Genomic DNA, 17,488 nt, shown 5'->3' with positions numbered 1-17,488 from the left:
TTCCACTAATGCTCTAAGAGCAGCTGCTCAGCAGACTTCAGCTCCTTCTGTAGCTGTTTTTCAGCTTTTAGCTCCATCAGCAAACACTCCTCAGTCTTCAGTTATCTCAGCATCTGCTTGGCCTGCAGCTCCATCCCCAGTTCCTGCTCAGGCTTCAGCACCACCGTCTGCTGTATTCCAAACTGCAGCTCGATCCACAACAGCTTCTCGGACTGTAATCTCAGTAATTGCGTCTCGGTCTTTCGCTACATCAGTGGCTTCGGCTCAGCCATCAGCGCCGTTAAAAGCAGCTTTTCGGCCTCCGATACAGTCAGCAGCTCAACTTTTGACACAGTCATCAGCTGCTTCTCATCCTTTCTTTGTATCAGATGTACCAATCGAAATGCTAACCCAGACTCCCAATGAACAACAGATGGGGACCAAAGTGCTGTTAACTCAATCCGCATCTGTCTCTCAATCTTCAGCTCCTTCTTTGTCTTCAGCTTCTTCAGTGTTTCCTTCTCACCCTTTAGCTCCACCAGCAGATGCTTCTCTGCTTTTCCTTTCACCAGAAACTACATTCCAGACTTTAGCTCCAGCAACCTCCTTCCAGTCGTCTACTTCATCAATAACTGCTTCCCAATCTTTGTCTCTACCAAGAGCTGCTTCTCAGATTTCAGTTCCATCACCTGCTGCTTCTAATCCTTCAGTTTCCCCAACAGGTGTGTCTCACATTCAGCCTTCCGGTCCATCAGCTTCTCCTTCACAGGGTTTAGCTCCTTTACCAGTTAGTTTGCATGCTTCTGCTCCATTAACACCAGCTTTCCAGCCTTTAGCTTCATCAGCCGCTTCTGAGCCGTCATTGTCATTAAAAGCTGCTACACAGACTTTGAGACAGTCAGAAGCTCAACATCTGCCACAATCATCAGCTGCTTCTCAACCTCTCTTGGTGACAGTTGTACCAGTAGAAGTGCCATCCCTGAATCTCAATAAACTGCAGATAGGAACCAAAGTGGCATTAGCAACTGCTTCATCTGCTTCACCAGTAGCCACTTCTCACTATTTAGCTCTATCCACAGTCTCTCCTCAGTCTACAGTTTCAACAGAAATTGCTTCTTTGTCTTTAGCTCATTCAACATTTGCTTCTCACCCTTTAGTTCCATCACCATCTTCTTCCCAATCTTCTACTTCATCTATAAGTGCTTCTTCATCTTTAGCTCCACCAAGAGCAACTTCTCAGATTTTAAATCCATCAATGGCTGCCTCTAGTACTTCAGGAACAACTGCTTCTCAAATTCCAGCTCCATCCACGCCAGCTTCTCAGCCTTTATCCTCAGTAGCTGTTCCTCAGTCTTTGGCTGCATCATTGGCTATTTCTCAGCCTTCAGCCCCATCAGTAACACCTGCTCAGCCTTTAGCGACTTTAAAAACTGCTACACTGTGGCCTTCACCACAGTCAACAGCTCATCATTTGTCACAAGCATCAGCTGCTTCTCAACCCCACTTTGTAACAGTTGTTCCAGTTACAGTGCCACCCCTGAGTCCCACTGAATTGGAGATAGGGACCAACGCTCAAGCAAAAAGCACTGAAGCATCAAAGTTTGTGAAAGCTACATCGCTCTGGTCTCTCACTCCCAATGTGAATGTATTTATGTTTGTGTTGTCCAAAAGCACTCATCCAAAACTAATGGCGGCCAACTCAAATGCTACTAAACCACCAAAGATTCTTCTCTCTCCTGTAACTCACCCTCTGTTAGCACCTTCAACAATTAGTGCTTTTGCTAAGCTGGAAAGGCAGAACTTAAACAGAACAACTCAAACAGAATCTCCTACCTCCTGGCTAACATCAGCAAGACAGGAGTTGACTTTGCCCCAAAAATTATTTTCACTGACAACAAGAAATTTACCTTTGCGCCAGAGCAGCACCGCTAAGAATAATCCTAGAGTAACTCACACTGTTGCTTCTCTTGAAGATCTTAACTACTGGAAGGACAGACCAATAACATTTATCAAATTTCTTTCTTTCAATGAATCTGAAAAAGGTTTTATATCTTTGTTGAAACAACGACATAATCGAAATAATGGCGTTTTCTCATATTTTAGCGACAGCATGCAACAAAGTGACGACATGTCCACCACAGTTGAATATCCTTTTAAAACACACAATGGAAATGTACATACAAATCAAGATCCATTATTCAAGGACGATGTCTATAATGCTACTCGAAACATGCCCCCAGATTCTCCATCACTGGAAAAAGATTTAACAGAAAGGAACAAATTAACTTTTAGTGAAACTGAAGGCGCTACTAATGTGGTAGTCAAAGGAATACCAAGATCCTCGGGTTCTGTTGCTCAAGGTAAACGGTCTCAGTTCATTGGTACAATGGAAAGTCCCATTAGTCCATCAAAGGATCTTATTCTGACCCCAGCTGTGGTTTTAAATCAGCCTAAGGAAGAAAGAAGCAAGTTGCTCATTGACAGGACTGTTACTGGCAGTGAACCACAAAAGAGATTGTTTGTGCTTCCTTTCACCGCAGTTAACAGGTTACTGATAGCTTCTCTGGTCACTCCAACATACATTAGCAAACGTGCTTATTCTGGTCCACCGCACAGCTCACCAGAAAGGCAGGCATACAGGTCCACTGAGAACGAAGTCTTTTCTGGGACACTCACGTCGCCCCTACCTCCAACTAAATCTATGGACCAATTTGCCTATGACACCTCTGATCTCCCTCTGTCCGGAGGACACACACCTCTGACTTCTGATATGCTCGAGAAGCGAAAACAAAATACCGCCGTCCATTTTAGCCAGGTACCAAATCCTTCAGAGTGGCTCGCTGGTACTCATTCAAGTCTTGGGTCTGAGCTGAAGAATGAGCCCTCTGAGGCTTCAGAAAGGTCCAGCCCCAGTGTCCAATTGCAGCAGAGCACGCCATCGCCCTCCAAGGAAGATGAATCGAGGACCCTCCAGGCTCTGACCATGCAGATAACCGGTCAGAGGGACAGAAATCCACCTGGAAATTTAATTAAGAAACTACTGGAAGAAGCAGTCCGATCCGAAGCCTCTCTCGAGGCGAAAAGATTGCTACTTCTTCTCGATCTTTTCCTCAGTGGGTAATTCTACCGCTTCATTCTCGACGCACAGCACAGTCATACATGAGCAGCAATTGTGGCAAACATAATGTAATCCATTCATGTTAAGATTAAAGGAAAACTCCACAAGACACTTCACGCAATGCTGAAATTGTACACACTCTCTCCTGTCATTAATAAACTTCATTGTGCTCCTGTTTTAGGATGCTAAAAGAACACAATTCTGTGAAAATGCCACAGATTATAATTTGGTGTAGGTTCCCCTAACTGTTTTCCTTTCAGCCTGGCAGAGGTCTCTGATGACATCTGTGGGACAGGAAACCATACAGCCAATGTGATCCTGAACCTGGAGAGAGAGATCCTGCCTGTCGACTCAGTCCCAGCCCTCAGGAAGCTGCAAGTAGTCATCAGTGTGAAGGCCAACAGCAGCCAGGAGAACCTGACCGTAACATCTTGCTGCGTTTCACCCATGCCCTGGGCCGACCAGCTCAACACCACTTGCTGCCTGTTCTCAAGGTCAGTGAGCCTTCCTCTGGAGAGTGCCATTCCACACACATCCACACAGAGGCGCCATGAGCCCATGATGTCAGGTGTGATGGCAGGGATAGGCTTGTGAAATCAATCAATAAATCAAAGCATCACATTTATACGATTTTTGTTACAAGCAGGTTGCTGTGAAGCATTTCCTGGGCCATTTTCTCAGAGGTAACAAGCGAACAGAAAGGCCCAGAATTGGCGTGTCTCATGACCCCTCCAGAGATAGTGATCAAACAAAATACCTGGCTGAAATCACAGATCACAAAACAACTGTAAAATACATATGGGAGTCTTTTGATTGTGCTTCTGAACAAATGATAGTTACTGATCATAATCAGGCCATTTTGTATTTGTGTATTTTAGTGATAACCAGCGCAATCATATTTTTGCCTGAGTAATTTTCTGATAAGCTATTCTGTGAACATCATCAGCATTTTACAAACTTACAAAGGGCAAACAGACAATAGTCTTGGAACAGCACACTGGTAAAAATGTTATTTTTTGTCAATCAATCTAAAACAGTGTTTTTTCTGTAGATAAAACAGCCCTCACTGGACTAAATGTGTTTTTGCTGGTAATCTGATGAATTAGGCAGAAAACCGGGTGGCTTCAATTTGACACTGTGAATCATTCGCGTACACACTTATGTTTAAACATTGGGGAGTTTTGATCATATTTGTGGTGCAGGAACGCCGTGGGTACTTACTCGTGATTCGTTTATTAATATTTATGCATGTGAGTGTCACGGATATGAATGTGAATTGAATGAACTTCAATTGGTGTGATGGATGTGAATTTAATTAAGTTAAATATAAACGATGGATGTGAAGTTAATGAACTGTAAGCAATGTAAGCGATAGATGCTTTCTCAGTGGAGGGTGACAGATCATCCAGGCTTGTCCTCAGTCCAGTGATGATGCTGCTCACTGATCACTGAAAGCATCATTTTGACCTCTATGGAACAGAGCCCCACATAATCCCCTCAACTTACACTGGTGCTTCCATCAACAATATCATTCACACTACACACCATACCCCGTGACCCAGTAGGATAAGCGGTTTGGAAAATGGATGGATGGACTACACACCATAATCAAGTGCATCATAGTGCTTTTCCATTATGTTCTTCAAGCAATGATTTTCCAGATAAGGGGCATCTCATAGTGTGTCTCTGAAATACACATTTCTAAGAGGATTTCATCCAGCTCCAGTGGGAAATTCCGTGCCACCTGCAGATTACCCAGAGACCCACGGGTCACCAGGCCGCTCCCAGGTGACCTGTCAGACAGCACCAGCCTCGCCGTCCATCTCTACCGAGTGGCCAACAGCTCCGTGGCGCGTTTGCACCGCAACATCAGCACCTGCCCCGGCACCCAAGCGGACTGTGAGATGGTTTGTGATTGACTGGAGTCCACGGTTATCACGCTGCCACGATACTCATACACAGAGCCGGCCCTGAGTGTGCTGGCATTCTAGACAGTCTGAGCACCAGCAGAGCGCCTAACCTCAGAGCAGCAGAAAACAAATTTCTTCAGTTCATTTATATTGATAACATTTCAATAGCACAGGGTTTCTGTCTGCTAACTAGATAGCTCACTTGTTTCACAAGAAAATAGTGGAATATTAAAACTAGTGTAAATAACTGTAATCACACATTTTTACAGATTTTTTTTCCACTTGCCTTAGGCGATTGCCTCTACAGGGCAGGCTGGCCTTGCTCACACGTGTAACACAGAGCACAGCAGTGCGGTTTACACTTCTCTGTTCTAGTGGTACGATGTCAGGCTTGCCTTAGTTACAGCCATAAAACATGCAATCAAAAATTTCTTTCTGTTTTTCCTTCTCCTTACTGCACATGTGCTGCGTTTACAGTATGTCGCTAACCGCTAACCGCTAACCACACGTTGGTGTGCTCCTGCTGCTTCTGCGACAGGGGAAGCTCGACTCAGAGAAGAGCCTCAGAACCGCCGTTAACTATCCTGGGACCTGGATTTCCTTTGGTCCGGTACTGAGAGGAAAGGTGGTGGACTCCGATGCTGAGAGCAGAGGTGAGATGACATCTTTCCTTTTATACTCCGTACTCTCTCCGTGAGGTGTTTGATGCCTTCACTTTAACAAACATCTCGTGATTTCTGGACACCTTCTGATTCAGAGGCAGGTATTTTTCTGATTTTGGTGATAACGCCTCCGGGAGACTCATTAACGTTCCTACGTTTCATTCAAGCATCCGAACGTCAGCCGATAAGATCTCTGATACAGTTTTTTATAAAAATCCCAGTTTTTTTTCCCTATGACATGCCCACCAGTAAACAGGAAGACAAGAACTCAGGCAGAAATAAATAAATATTCTTCTGTTTAGACTTCCACATGAGCCCTCTGCATGTTTCATAAATGTGAGGAACTGCACACAAAGTTACGTTTATTTCTTTAGTATGTTTCAATATAAAACTACTAAAATAGTTTTTGTCTATGTGCTGGCTGTGAATTTACCTCTTTATATTTTTCTCTCCTTGTGAGCCTGCATTTTAATCTTCCTCACAGGCCCTGACAAGACGAGCCAGCCCAGGGAGGCCCTTGGCTTGGGGTGGGGTTGTGTGCTGCTGCTCGCCGCCTTCACCCTGCTCTACCTGGGCTGCCGGCGTGGGCAGGGGGGACGGCCTTGGATAAAGTCATCAGGCAGTGCTGACCAATCACAACCTGAGCACTGGGTGTAGCTCCTGGCCCAAGGACCAATCAGAGAGAAGCCATTTGGTCTGATTCAATCCTAGTCTCCGACTGTGCCCTCCCCAACTATCTGGAATCACAACTACACCCTGAAGCTATAATCAATCCCCACTGACATGCTGACAAAAAGCCAACTGTAAAGCACGGCTGCTGTGTCACTCAGAGTCCTTCTGCACATATATTCACTGTTGGTTGACCTGTAAGAGGTCTGGGTAACACTTTACTTAAAGAACTCATGTATAATGCATTATGGATACTTTCATAATGCATTATAATGCATTTACAAAGTATTATAGACACAGCCATAACTATAAAAAGACATAACACGTTATAGTCAAGTATATTATCCATTATGAATGCTTTATGATGCTCTCTATCTGTAATGCACTATTAATACTTTCATAATGCGTTATAATAGCTTATACTGACTATCATAATGCATTATGAAGGTATCTATAGTGCATTATAGATGAGCGCTTCATAGACCATTCATAATGCATAATAAACATGGCTATAATGTATTACATCTTTTTAATAAATAGTTATAGACATGTTTATAATACTTTATGAATGCATTATAATGTGTCATGAAGGTATCTATAATGCTTCAAGTAAAGTGTAGCCAAATTCTGATTGCCCATTTGCTAAGTAAAAATTTGGGTTGTAGGTTATGGGAGTTTAGGTGTTAGCAGCACAGATCATTAAAGGTAGCTGAGATAAACTTTAGCATAATATTTGTTTATATTTATGAAATTTATAGCAGATGCTAATAATTTTTCCAGTTATGCTGTAAATATAAAAGAAGAAAGGATGGATTAGTTAACATTATTTGACCATAAATTAATTATTTCTCACACAAATAACAGCAATCACCAATGGTTATTTTCATTAACTTATTCTGATTGTTTTTTCATAAATAAAATAAGCGAGTGTCATTTTATTGAAAATGCATATTTCAGAAAGCTCTCTTGGAAATTGCACTTTTCGTCCAGACTGCCCCCAACATACTGGCCTAGCAAGGTAAGCTTAGCTCCCACCAAGAGACGTGTGCAAGTCAATCTCTTTTGGAGACCAGACAAGACCATGGCAAGTAATCATTTGTAAATGAAACTGATGCACAAAATTCATTATACCTTATACACAGCTTATACATATACATGTAAGGTTGATATCAGGGATATACTGGTGGAATTCTAAGTTTTATGTAATCTGCAGTGCTGGTTTAAGTTCATCCTGGTTGATCTTCGCATATGCATATGATCCATACCAGTGTTTCCCAGTACGGTCCTCGAGCACCCAGAGACAGTCTGGCCAGTTTGGCAGGGTGCTGGGAGGGAGCAAAAATGTGCATCAGTGAGTCCCCAAGGACCGGGTTGGGAAACACTGATCGATACAGTGGAGCATAGATATCTAACTGTTCCTCAACAGCTCAGGCCATGTCTGTCCCTGTATACGCAAACAGAGCTTGGAATGAGGAAAGTGTGTAAACTAATTCAGGACAAATTTAGGAAGTTGGAAGCCACCCAAGATAGTTTAGAAGGGAATTTTAAGGGATAGTTCACATGAGATCTTTGGCATGGCAGGAAAATGACAAAATTTCTTTCCAAGAGGCACTGAATGTCTTAAGTATATGAGCAATGCAAAAATCCTAGTAACATCTCACAATGAAATACTGTAAAGGGAGGTATGAAATAGAGATCCTGCAGGAACACTGTGACGGTTCATAAACATGTTTGCATAATGATATGAATATTTGGCCTATGTAAACAATAACAGGAATATGACAGCTTCAGCCTGAGGGATTTTTCTAGAACACTCTGTGCTTTGTGTACATATTGTGAGCAGTTCGGGAAAACTGGCAATGGCTACAAGCCTGTCAGATGAGGGGCAGGAGAAACAAAGAGAATCCTGTATGATTCTTCCTTCAGTTGTCTGTCTCATTGCTTGGGTTGACAGGAGAAAATGAGCTTTTCACCACATGAATAAAAGGCACTATAATCAAGCTCCTGTTGAAGTGAACACGCAAATTCAGGCTCTTTCATTGTCACTGAAAACCTTGTTGCTAAAACAGTAGAGTGGGATTAACTCATGGAAGAATGGGGATTATTTTTGGCTGCTCTTACGAACCTCAGTTACATTGTCCCCAGGTTTTAATGGGTCTGCTGCAAAGTGGACTTCCAGTGAGTAGGGACAGCTCTGCTTTCTACTCATAAGTTTCTCCGTGACGACCGGGCCACACGTCGTAATTACTGAAAGCCGAGTGCGGGTCATGGATGCAACGGGAGCCTGGGGGGCAGCATAGATATATATGTTGAGAGGCTAGAAGGATCCTGACCTCCACTTAGTGCTGGACAATATAACCATTAAAGATTTATAGATCGCCAGAGCCGCTCGTTTCCAGCGATCATATGTTCCTCATTCTGTTTGTTTTTATTGATCGTTAATGTGTCTGTGTGTGTTGGGGGGGGGGGCAGCTATGATTTGACAAATAAGGTTGTAATAAGTGGATGGCAGCTGGCACTTGAAGCATGCAGGCAGTGAAGCAAGTTATTTTGCACCCCCGCCCTTCCCAGCCTCCCCAGGCCTGTTTGGCAGGCAGAGAAAACCGGCCATGTGGCATTGCTGAAGACACACTCAACTCCTCCCACCTGGCTGTACCGTAAACCCGAAAAGCAGTTTTCCCCTCGGCATTCGGCACCTGTGGATCCCGTTTCCTGACTGTGCAGGTGTGACTGCCAGAGTGTCAGGCCCTGGAACCCGATGGAGCCCACTGACCACAGGGAGCTGGAGAGGTTACAGCACTTCCAGCCGGACGACTTTGAGGCCGACTGGACGAAGGTAGCGGACGGAACTTTGGGGCGAGTCTACAAAGTGAAACTGAAACTGTGGAGGGAGACGTTTGCCATGAAACAGTCCTCCAATTCCACCTCCAGTAACAGGATCTGCAGGTATGGTGGAGTTCCAGCAGGTGAAAATGGGTTAGAATTGTTTTTATGTCACTTCTTACAGGAGCTCTTTCGTTATGTGAGACTTTTGTGTCATAAAAAGAAAAAAGTAGTTAGAATTGAAATGGCTTTTCCACCAATATTGCAGGTTGAATATGGCCAGTTAAGTTGCAGTCTTCATGCAGACCTTAAATCAATAAGTATTTGAAGATCAAATACATAGATCTGTTACCCAATCTTGTGCAGACGGTCCACATTTTTGCTACTATCAGCGGGTCCCTGAGGACTGGATTGGGAAACACTGATATCGATTAATACATAATGATAACTGAAGCATGTCACATAATTGCTTTTTTATTACCCATTGGGGAGGTGTTACCCATGAACACTGACTAAAGTATAATGGTGATTCTTCTGTGACTGTATACACCTCAGAAACCATGTTGTACTAGAGACAAGGTGAAGACCTGGTACCTGTTATGGTATTTTACAAAGCGTTCTTCTTTCGTGTTCTGCAGGAGAATGGTAGAGGAAGCTTCAAAAATGGAGAAAGTGAAATTCAGCCATATTGTCTCCATCTACGGCGTGTGCAGCGACCCCCCCGCCGTAGTGATGGAATTCATGAGCAATGGCTCCCTGAACACCCTCCTCCACAGCCACGTCCTCATGTGGCCCAAGAAGTTCCAGATGATCCATGAGGTGACCATGGGCATGAATTACCTGCACAGCATGAAGCCTGAGCTGCTCCACCTCAACTTGAAGCCTTCAAACGTCCTCCTGGATGATCATCTGCACGCCAAGGTAGGCGCTGCCGCCGGGAGATGGTAGGGGCCTCAGCCCTGACGTGTCTATCACTCTAGGTGAGGTCGTGACGTGGGAATGCAGAGGAGTTAAAAAATTTACAAGCCTCTGTATTTCCATTCATCAGACGTGAGTTACATCAGTATTCCTCAACCCAGTCCTCAACCACCTGTGGGTTACTGAGGACCAGTTTGAGAAACGTTGGCTGGTAATGCTTTTCTTAAGGCCATGTTTTATGTAATTTATAAATACATTCATAACACATTATAACATACTCATAAAGCATTATAAACATGGCTATAAATATTTATTAAAGGGTAAAACACATTATAAGTATGTTTAATATGAATTTTAACTGCGTCATGAAGCTCTCATCTATAATGCAATTATTAAGGAATTATGGATGCCTTTACTGCCTTATGAAGGTATCTATAGTGCATTATATTGTAGCTTCATAAGAGCTTCATAAGGCAGTCATAATGCATAATACACGTGGCTATGATGTGTTATGCCTTTCGATAAATTTTTAAAGCCACATTTATAATGCTTTATGAATGCATTATAATTTGTCATGAATGTGTTTATAACTTACTAAAAACATAGCCTTAAGTAAAGTGTTAGCCCCTCCTTACGTCATTGAATATGTGTACATAAAGAGATGTGAAAGTTGAAATGAGATTACCGTAATATTTAAACATGAATCCTTTAACAGATTTCAGACTTCGGATTAGTGAAATGGGAGGACTTTTCCAGTAGTATGGACTTCATCGAGCACATGTCCATGCGGGGAAACACGTGTTACATCCCGCCGGAAATATTCACTCAAAGTCCCGAGGCCCCTGGACCCCAATACGACGTTTACAGGTAACTTTGAAGGCTCCAGCCACATGCTGCTTACTCTCTGTGCTTGCGTGTGATTGTATGTGTCATCGATTGGGGCGGAAAGACAAAGTTCTCCATCTGACTGTAGAATCTCTTTGCTTTCAGCTTTGCCATTGTGATCTGGGAGATTTTGACTCAGAAGAAGCCTTACCCAGGTATGGGGAGCCTCTGGTCCTGATGGAGATGCCTTTGCTGTTTGACCACCGATGCTACTAATGCTGTCCCTACTGTCGTTTTTGCCAGGGGTCGGAAACATGATGCCGGTGATCATGAAGGTGACGTCAGGCAAGAGGCCGAGTGTGGAGGTGATCCCCGAGGACAAGCCCCAGGAGTGTGAGGAGATGATCGACATCATGAGATGCTGCTGGAAGCAGGAGGTCGCAGACAGGCCACCCTTCTCAGGTAAGCACCTCCACAAGGCCACATGACAAAAACCTCCCCAGTCATCGACAAAGCTGTCGGCGCTTAAAGATCTCAATGATCATCACTGACTCCATGATCTTCTACCCCATAAACTACTTTTTTAACTCATCAGTATGAGCAAAAGTGAGACCTGTAAAATGTAACTGGAGCAAAGTACTTCTGAAACATTCATAGAATTATTTCAGTCTTCATGAAATGTTCTCATACTATGGTTATTAAATAGATTTTAAATTAATTATATCTAAAGGAATAGTACTCTTAACCGATTCTCCTTAATAAATGAGTCCAAGCAGTTCAAGTTCTGGTGTATTTTCTCGTTCAGAGTACAGTTAAGCATGCACTATGTTGGAAAAACACTTTGTGATTATTAATATTTTGCGTGAATATATTATTTTTAATAGAATCCTGGAACCCTTAATTATGTTCTCTGTTTTCTCCAGCTATCGTCAGAGACACAGAATCCCTAAGCGAGGTCCTCAAAATCTCCGACGTGATTCGGGCGTGTGGAGAGTCGCAGAAGACCCACAGGCGGACTAGCGTGATTCTGTCCATCTTTAATCGCGTAAGCACAAGCGCATGGCAGACAGGAAACTCTCACTATGAGCATTACGATGGGGGCAGTATTTCTAAGGTGACAGAGGCAGGGTGCCAAGACCAGAAAGTGAAAACCAACATCGGAGATCCTCTGTGACTGATGAATTTTGCTGATTATGTGATACAAAAAAGTTACTGTATTACTGAGGGTGTCTTGGGTTTGATAGGTGTCGACGGCAGGAAAATGACAGGCAGGGAGGTGTGTTACACTAAACCCAGGGATCAGTTTAGTAAAAAAAGAAGCTAACATAAATAAAAGGATTCAAAATAAACTGGACAAACTCAAACAAAAACTTGCACCCATCGGTGGTTTACTCTGCTCCCTAATTACGCTTAAATGAAACAGAGAGTGCACACCATAGGGCTCTGCTTAATGTAAACTTTTTGTTAAGGTGATTAACCTTTAAATAATACATTGGCATAGATCCAACCAACCTTTAATGCAGTGGGGCACTTCTAGACGATTCTGTAGGTAGTATTCCCAGATAATACCTCCTTGACTTTCATAATGGGCTCACCCGGTTTCCTCGGTTTGAAACCACAATTGACTATCAATCAATTAAACAATTAAGTTTCAAGATTCATGCACCATTAAGTAAATCAGCAATGTGTACCACCAGAGTAAAATTCAAATAAACATTCGATAAATTACACAGCCATTCTAAACATTCCAAACATGATATATTTCATGAATATATTATTTTCCTATTTTTCGTATTTCAATTCCATGTGCTCAAAGATGATATCACCCACCCCTCCCCTAACTTTAAGCACTTTCTGGCAACTTGCAACTACATCGTCCTGACCCTTCTGTCAGAAAGCGGGAGTTTGCATATATCAGAGTATATACATGTTCTTAATTTCAGGGACAATAAGCATTTACCTACAGTATGTGTAAGAATCAAAGTCAGTGATTTACACGTCCTTTCCCTGCTTCCCCTAGGAAACCAAGCCGGAATCGACCTCGGCCGCAGGTTTGTGACAAGTTCAGCTCTCTGCCTCACTTCCTGTGCAGTTACATTATCTTCAGCTGACCACTAATGTGTATCGTCTTTAAAATATATTGGCTCCTATCAGTAGCTGGTAGGTAAGTCAGTTATTGTCAAATTTTGGTTGGTTGACTTGAAGAGAGAAGGTCAGGAAATACCAGTTACAGTATTATTGTCTAATATAATAGCCATTGTAATATAATATGAGTTATTAAATAGCATAAGTGTACATTATGTACAGCAGTCTGTTCAGCTCAGCTCCCACGAGGCAGAGACAATTAAAAAAATGGGCTTTTATTAGCAAAGCTGAACTTCTCCCGCAGGCACGGCGGATGGCGCTGATGATGTCGCCGGCCTCCTCTTACGGAAGGACTTGGAGAGGTTCAAGTCTGTATTACAGAAGGAGCAGGTGTCGGCTGTGTACACGGGTGGGAACAGCCTCCTGCACTACGCAGCGGCCAGCGGGGACGCAGCAAGCGTCAGGCTTGTGCTGGAGCTGGGTGCCGCGGTGGACACCCGGAGCGAGCAGAGCTACACGCCCCTGATCATCGCCGTCCTGCACAAGTCTCTTGATGTCTGCTCCGTGTTGCTGGACTGCGGCGCCGACCCCAACCTGTCCGACGCCGATGGCTGGACGGCGCTCCACTTCGTGGCGCAGAACGGCGACGACCGCACCGCCCGGCTGCTCCTGGACCGCGGCGCGGCGCCGGACCCCGCCGAGAAGGAGGGCTGGACACCGCTGCACCTGGCCGCGCAGAACGGGCACGAGAGCATGGTGCGCCTCCTCCTGCCACGCGTGGCCTCCGCCGACCGAGCCACCGGCAACGGCAGGACCGCGCTGCACCTGGCGGCCAGGTACGGCCACATGGGTATCACGCGGCTGCTGCTGGGCCAGGGGGCCGACCCAAACCGCAGGGATGGGCCACAGGGCAGTGCGTTGTATCTAGCTGCGGATGGGGGCCACTTCCGCGTGGCCCGGCTGCTCATCGGCGCTGGGGCAGACGTCAACCTGACGGACAGCCGCTGCTTTAGCGCCCTACACTTGGCGGCCCTCAAGGGCCACACGGGCATCTGCAGACTCCTGCTGGGAAATGGAGCGCACGCCAACGCCAGAACTTCCCAGGGCTGGACACCGCTGCACTTGGCGGCCCTTAAGGGCCACCCTGTTCCCATCCCACTCCTAGAGGAGCATGGGGCCTCCCTAGATGCTCAAGGAGACAGTGACAGGACTGCCCTGCACTTGGCCTGCTGCTACAGCCACGAGGAGGTGGTGGCCGCATTACTGACCGCGGGGGCCAACCCCAACCTGCTGGACAAACGCGGCTGGAGCCCCCTGCACCTGGCCAGCAGTGGGGGCAGCTTCCCCTGTGTGCTGCAGCTGCTGTCGCACCAAGCCCATGTCAACGCGCAGAATGCCAGCCAGGCCACGGCACTGCACCTTGCCTCTGCCGTGGGCAACGTTCCCATAGTGCAAGCTCTGCTGCTCAATGGGGCCAGGAGGGACATGAGGGATGCTAAAGGATACACCCCCAAAGAGCTGGCCCACAGCAACCAGAAAGAGGAAGTGATTCAGCTGTTGGAGGAATAGCGGCTAAGAGCTAGCAGGGGCTGCTCAAGCACCGTAACATCTCTGGTGACCATAAGGTCACAGGGTGAAGGTTCCTCTCTCTTTCAGCAACTAAAAGACCTCTAGAGGAGAACTATCAACACATACGATAATTAGACTAGATTACTAACTTGTAGTGTTTGATATTATTATAAGATACAGCTTCCACTGATAGTCTGTTTGCACAGCATCTCTGAGCTTTGCAATGGTTTGTAGACCCATGAATATGATGTCTAAGAGGACCAGCTGGACATGAAAGAAAGTTCTAGAACTGAGGGTAGGGGATTGATATGTGCACAAGTCTACATTCTGTTCTGGAAATGCCTCATTAAACCACGTTGTCCTTACCCTTTCATGAGAAAGTGGGAGACTGCATATACTGTATCAGAATATATAGATGTAATTAATTTCTGGTGCAGTAAGCTGGGCCTGTGTGTAAGAAAGAAAGCCAACCATACTGCTTCTGTATGTATTTCCATGACCTCGGTGTTCTTACACAGCTGTTAATCATGCATGCATTCAGCCCAAAACTGGATTCAAAGTCTAGTATTCTATCGTGTCCTGGCTTCTGAGCCCCTGCTTGTGTTCCAGTATGTTCCGAAAGCCAGCCTCAGACGGACAGGCACACCAGTCCTGCATTCCGGTGCTTTTGTGCTCATGTTCAAAGCTGTTTAGCGGGCTGCAGCTAAGCCCAGTTTCTTTTCTTGAATATTAAAATTTGTTCCAGAGAGAAACTGAATATAATCCCCCTTCCGGGGAACACCGTCATTGTGGTGTACAACGATGGACATTGAAAGATCCCTTAATCTCTCTCCCAAACACAAAGTTCACAAAAGAGGGTGGCCCTGTTTTGGGTCATGTACTCACCGGAAGCCTGTGCTGGAGATGCTGGACCTGTATCTTTTTTGTTATAAAAATGATTTGGATCATTTTCATTAGCTGCTCTTCACAAGCAGACCTAGCACTGTCACAGAACCATCAATCAATCACACCACCTTGACTGCTGTGGTCTGCTAATTTGAGTGGAGAGACAGGGGCTATGATAAGGGCTGGAGGAAGCCTGGGACGAGGTCTAAAGAGAAGAATGTTTCTGATGTGTCGGGTTACCCTGTTGGATGTACAGTCTAATTTTTGTAATACTTATAATGTTCGTGCTGAGATGTTGTGCAGACTGTTAGAGACTTTGCATAGTGATGAACGTTATGGAAGCCATATTGTAGCCAAAAAAAACAGGACAAAGTGGTTGTCTGCGCTTGGCCAGCTGCCAGAACCCGGCTGACATCAGGGACTGGAATTAGAAAATAGTTCAGAGAGTGATGAGAGTTATGACAGACAGGCAACAGGCATCTGTGGCAGAGCAGATGGACAGAAGCATGGAGTATCTCTAATTTGAAGTTCCTAAGATGCTCCTGCCACATTCATCTCCTGGGTCTCCCTTTGGGTCGAAACATGATGAATGTTGCCCATCTCCTGTGTGAATCCCACTACCAGATCTGCAAATTTCCATTGCTTTGTTGAACCTCTGGAATTTTTCATTAAAGGACTTATTGCGTGCAGAACCTCTGACTTGCTTGTCCAACTCGTCTGTGCCCTTCCCACATATCTGGTGAATGTTTTGGGAATCCCTGGAGTAACGGCAAAGCTCTACTGCAGCAACGGTTCCAGTGCCAACAGCAGTGGAGGAACAACTGTACACTGGGCCCTGGGGCAAAAATGAACCATGCCCCCCCCCCCCCCCCTTTCCAAATTCACACCTAAAGCCTGCCTAGGTTGCAGTTGCATCCTTTGCAGATGATGAAACTTAAGTAAACTTAATATCACACCTAGTTAATCAAATAACCAAATATCACACATAGTTAATCAAATAACCAAATATCACACCTAGTTAATCAAACCAAATATCACCCCTGGCCGTTAATTACATGCCTCGACAACAGAGTTTGACTGCAAAACATTACAAACTATTACATTTCTAAATTGTTTTAAGTATTGTACCAAGCTTTTTGTGTTATGACTCCAACCATAATGAGATTGTGTACATGAATGAGAGATATAAAAGCAGCATGTGAGAAGCTTGTGTAATATGCATGACATCAGCGCCTTAATCCTCACAAATGTTTTGCACATGTGTGAGATTTGCAGTCGGAAATGGGCCCTCGTTGTTACTGGGGGCCCCCGAGCCCTGGGGCAGCTGCCAGTCTGCGCCTGACCAACACCTTTGACAGGCTTCAGATCTTGAAGCTGGATGAACGTACACAGATTCCTCTTCTTTCTGCTGTAGTTCCATAAGCAGCCACCATAAGCACGTTATTGTCTGTTATTGTATGAAAAAAAAATGCAGCACAGGGCACCAGCCTGGTGTACACCCCGGACAGGATGAGTATATATTAAATATTTCCTCTTATCTGTGTCTAGCTATTTGGTGGGGGAGGGGGGGTTATCGGAATGATTAAAAAGACACAGTGACGCTAGTAGGACTGGGAGAATTTTTTAATCCAGTTTTCTCAGAACCAGGGGGCAGTAACTTGACTTTCAGCTGTTTATTTATATCTACTGCAAAACCGATGGTGACAGTCGGGGCTTTTATGGCGAAGTGTAAAGGGAGGCAAACGGACTTGAGGAATCGTTACAGGCGCAGTTAGCCGGGTGCTGTCAGCATGCACACTCACCGAGGGAGAGCAAGATTAGTGATTCAACACAGGAGAGGATATCAGCGGGCTGGGAAAATGTGTCGCTATGCGAAAAGGAAAGCATGGCCGTATAATCATAATATAGCGTCTTCGTGAGAATACATCTGTTACTCGTACTTCAATTACTTGATTTATAAAACAAAACAATTTGAATTGGACTACAAAAATGGTACCAGTATGTTATCAGTAAGAACATTATCACCACTGAACCTATAATTTTTT

The 17,488-nt window shown here is 44.7% G+C and overlaps 3 protein-coding genes across 3 annotated transcripts; all 3 read left to right on the top strand.

Moving 5' to 3' along the window:
- Positions 1–1,152: 1,152 nt before the first annotated feature.
- LOC125712045 (mucin-5AC-like) lies at positions 1,153–3,286 on the top strand. Its single transcript, XM_048981673.1, has 3 exons — positions 1,153–2,526; positions 2,836–2,975; positions 3,279–3,286. The coding sequence occupies exons 1-3, from the start codon at positions 1,235–1,237 to the stop codon at positions 3,284–3,286; spliced, it is 1,440 nt and encodes a 479-aa protein (XP_048837630.1). The 5' UTR covers positions 1,153–1,234.
- Positions 2,533–6,650, top strand: LOC125712226 (uncharacterized). The gene is made up of 5 exons (XM_048982028.1): positions 2,533–3,092; positions 3,358–3,591; positions 4,848–5,004; positions 5,546–5,660; positions 6,154–6,650. Exons 2-5 carry the CDS (start codon positions 3,545–3,547, stop codon positions 6,324–6,326), a joined length of 492 nt encoding a protein of 163 aa, XP_048837985.1. The 5' UTR covers positions 2,533–3,092; positions 3,358–3,544; the 3' UTR covers positions 6,327–6,650.
- A 2,341-nt stretch (positions 6,651–8,991) lies between these two features.
- ankk1 (ankyrin repeat and kinase domain containing 1) lies at positions 8,992–16,142 on the top strand. The gene is made up of 8 exons (XM_048981275.1): positions 8,992–9,284; positions 9,800–10,082; positions 10,795–10,946; positions 11,070–11,119; positions 11,208–11,366; positions 11,828–11,949; positions 12,925–12,955; positions 13,294–16,142. The coding sequence occupies exons 1-8, from the start codon at positions 9,097–9,099 to the stop codon at positions 14,556–14,558; spliced, it is 2,250 nt and encodes a 749-aa protein (XP_048837232.1). The 5' UTR covers positions 8,992–9,096; the 3' UTR covers positions 14,559–16,142.
- The last annotated feature ends 1,346 nt before the right edge of the window (positions 16,143–17,488 follow it).

Source organism: Brienomyrus brachyistius, chromosome 17 (genome assembly GCF_023856365.1).
Source record: "Brienomyrus brachyistius isolate T26 chromosome 17, BBRACH_0.4, whole genome shotgun sequence".
NCBI classification, from domain to species: Eukaryota; Metazoa; Chordata; class Actinopteri; order Osteoglossiformes; family Mormyridae; genus Brienomyrus; species Brienomyrus brachyistius.
This window is presented reverse-complemented; position numbering and strand designations above follow the sequence as displayed.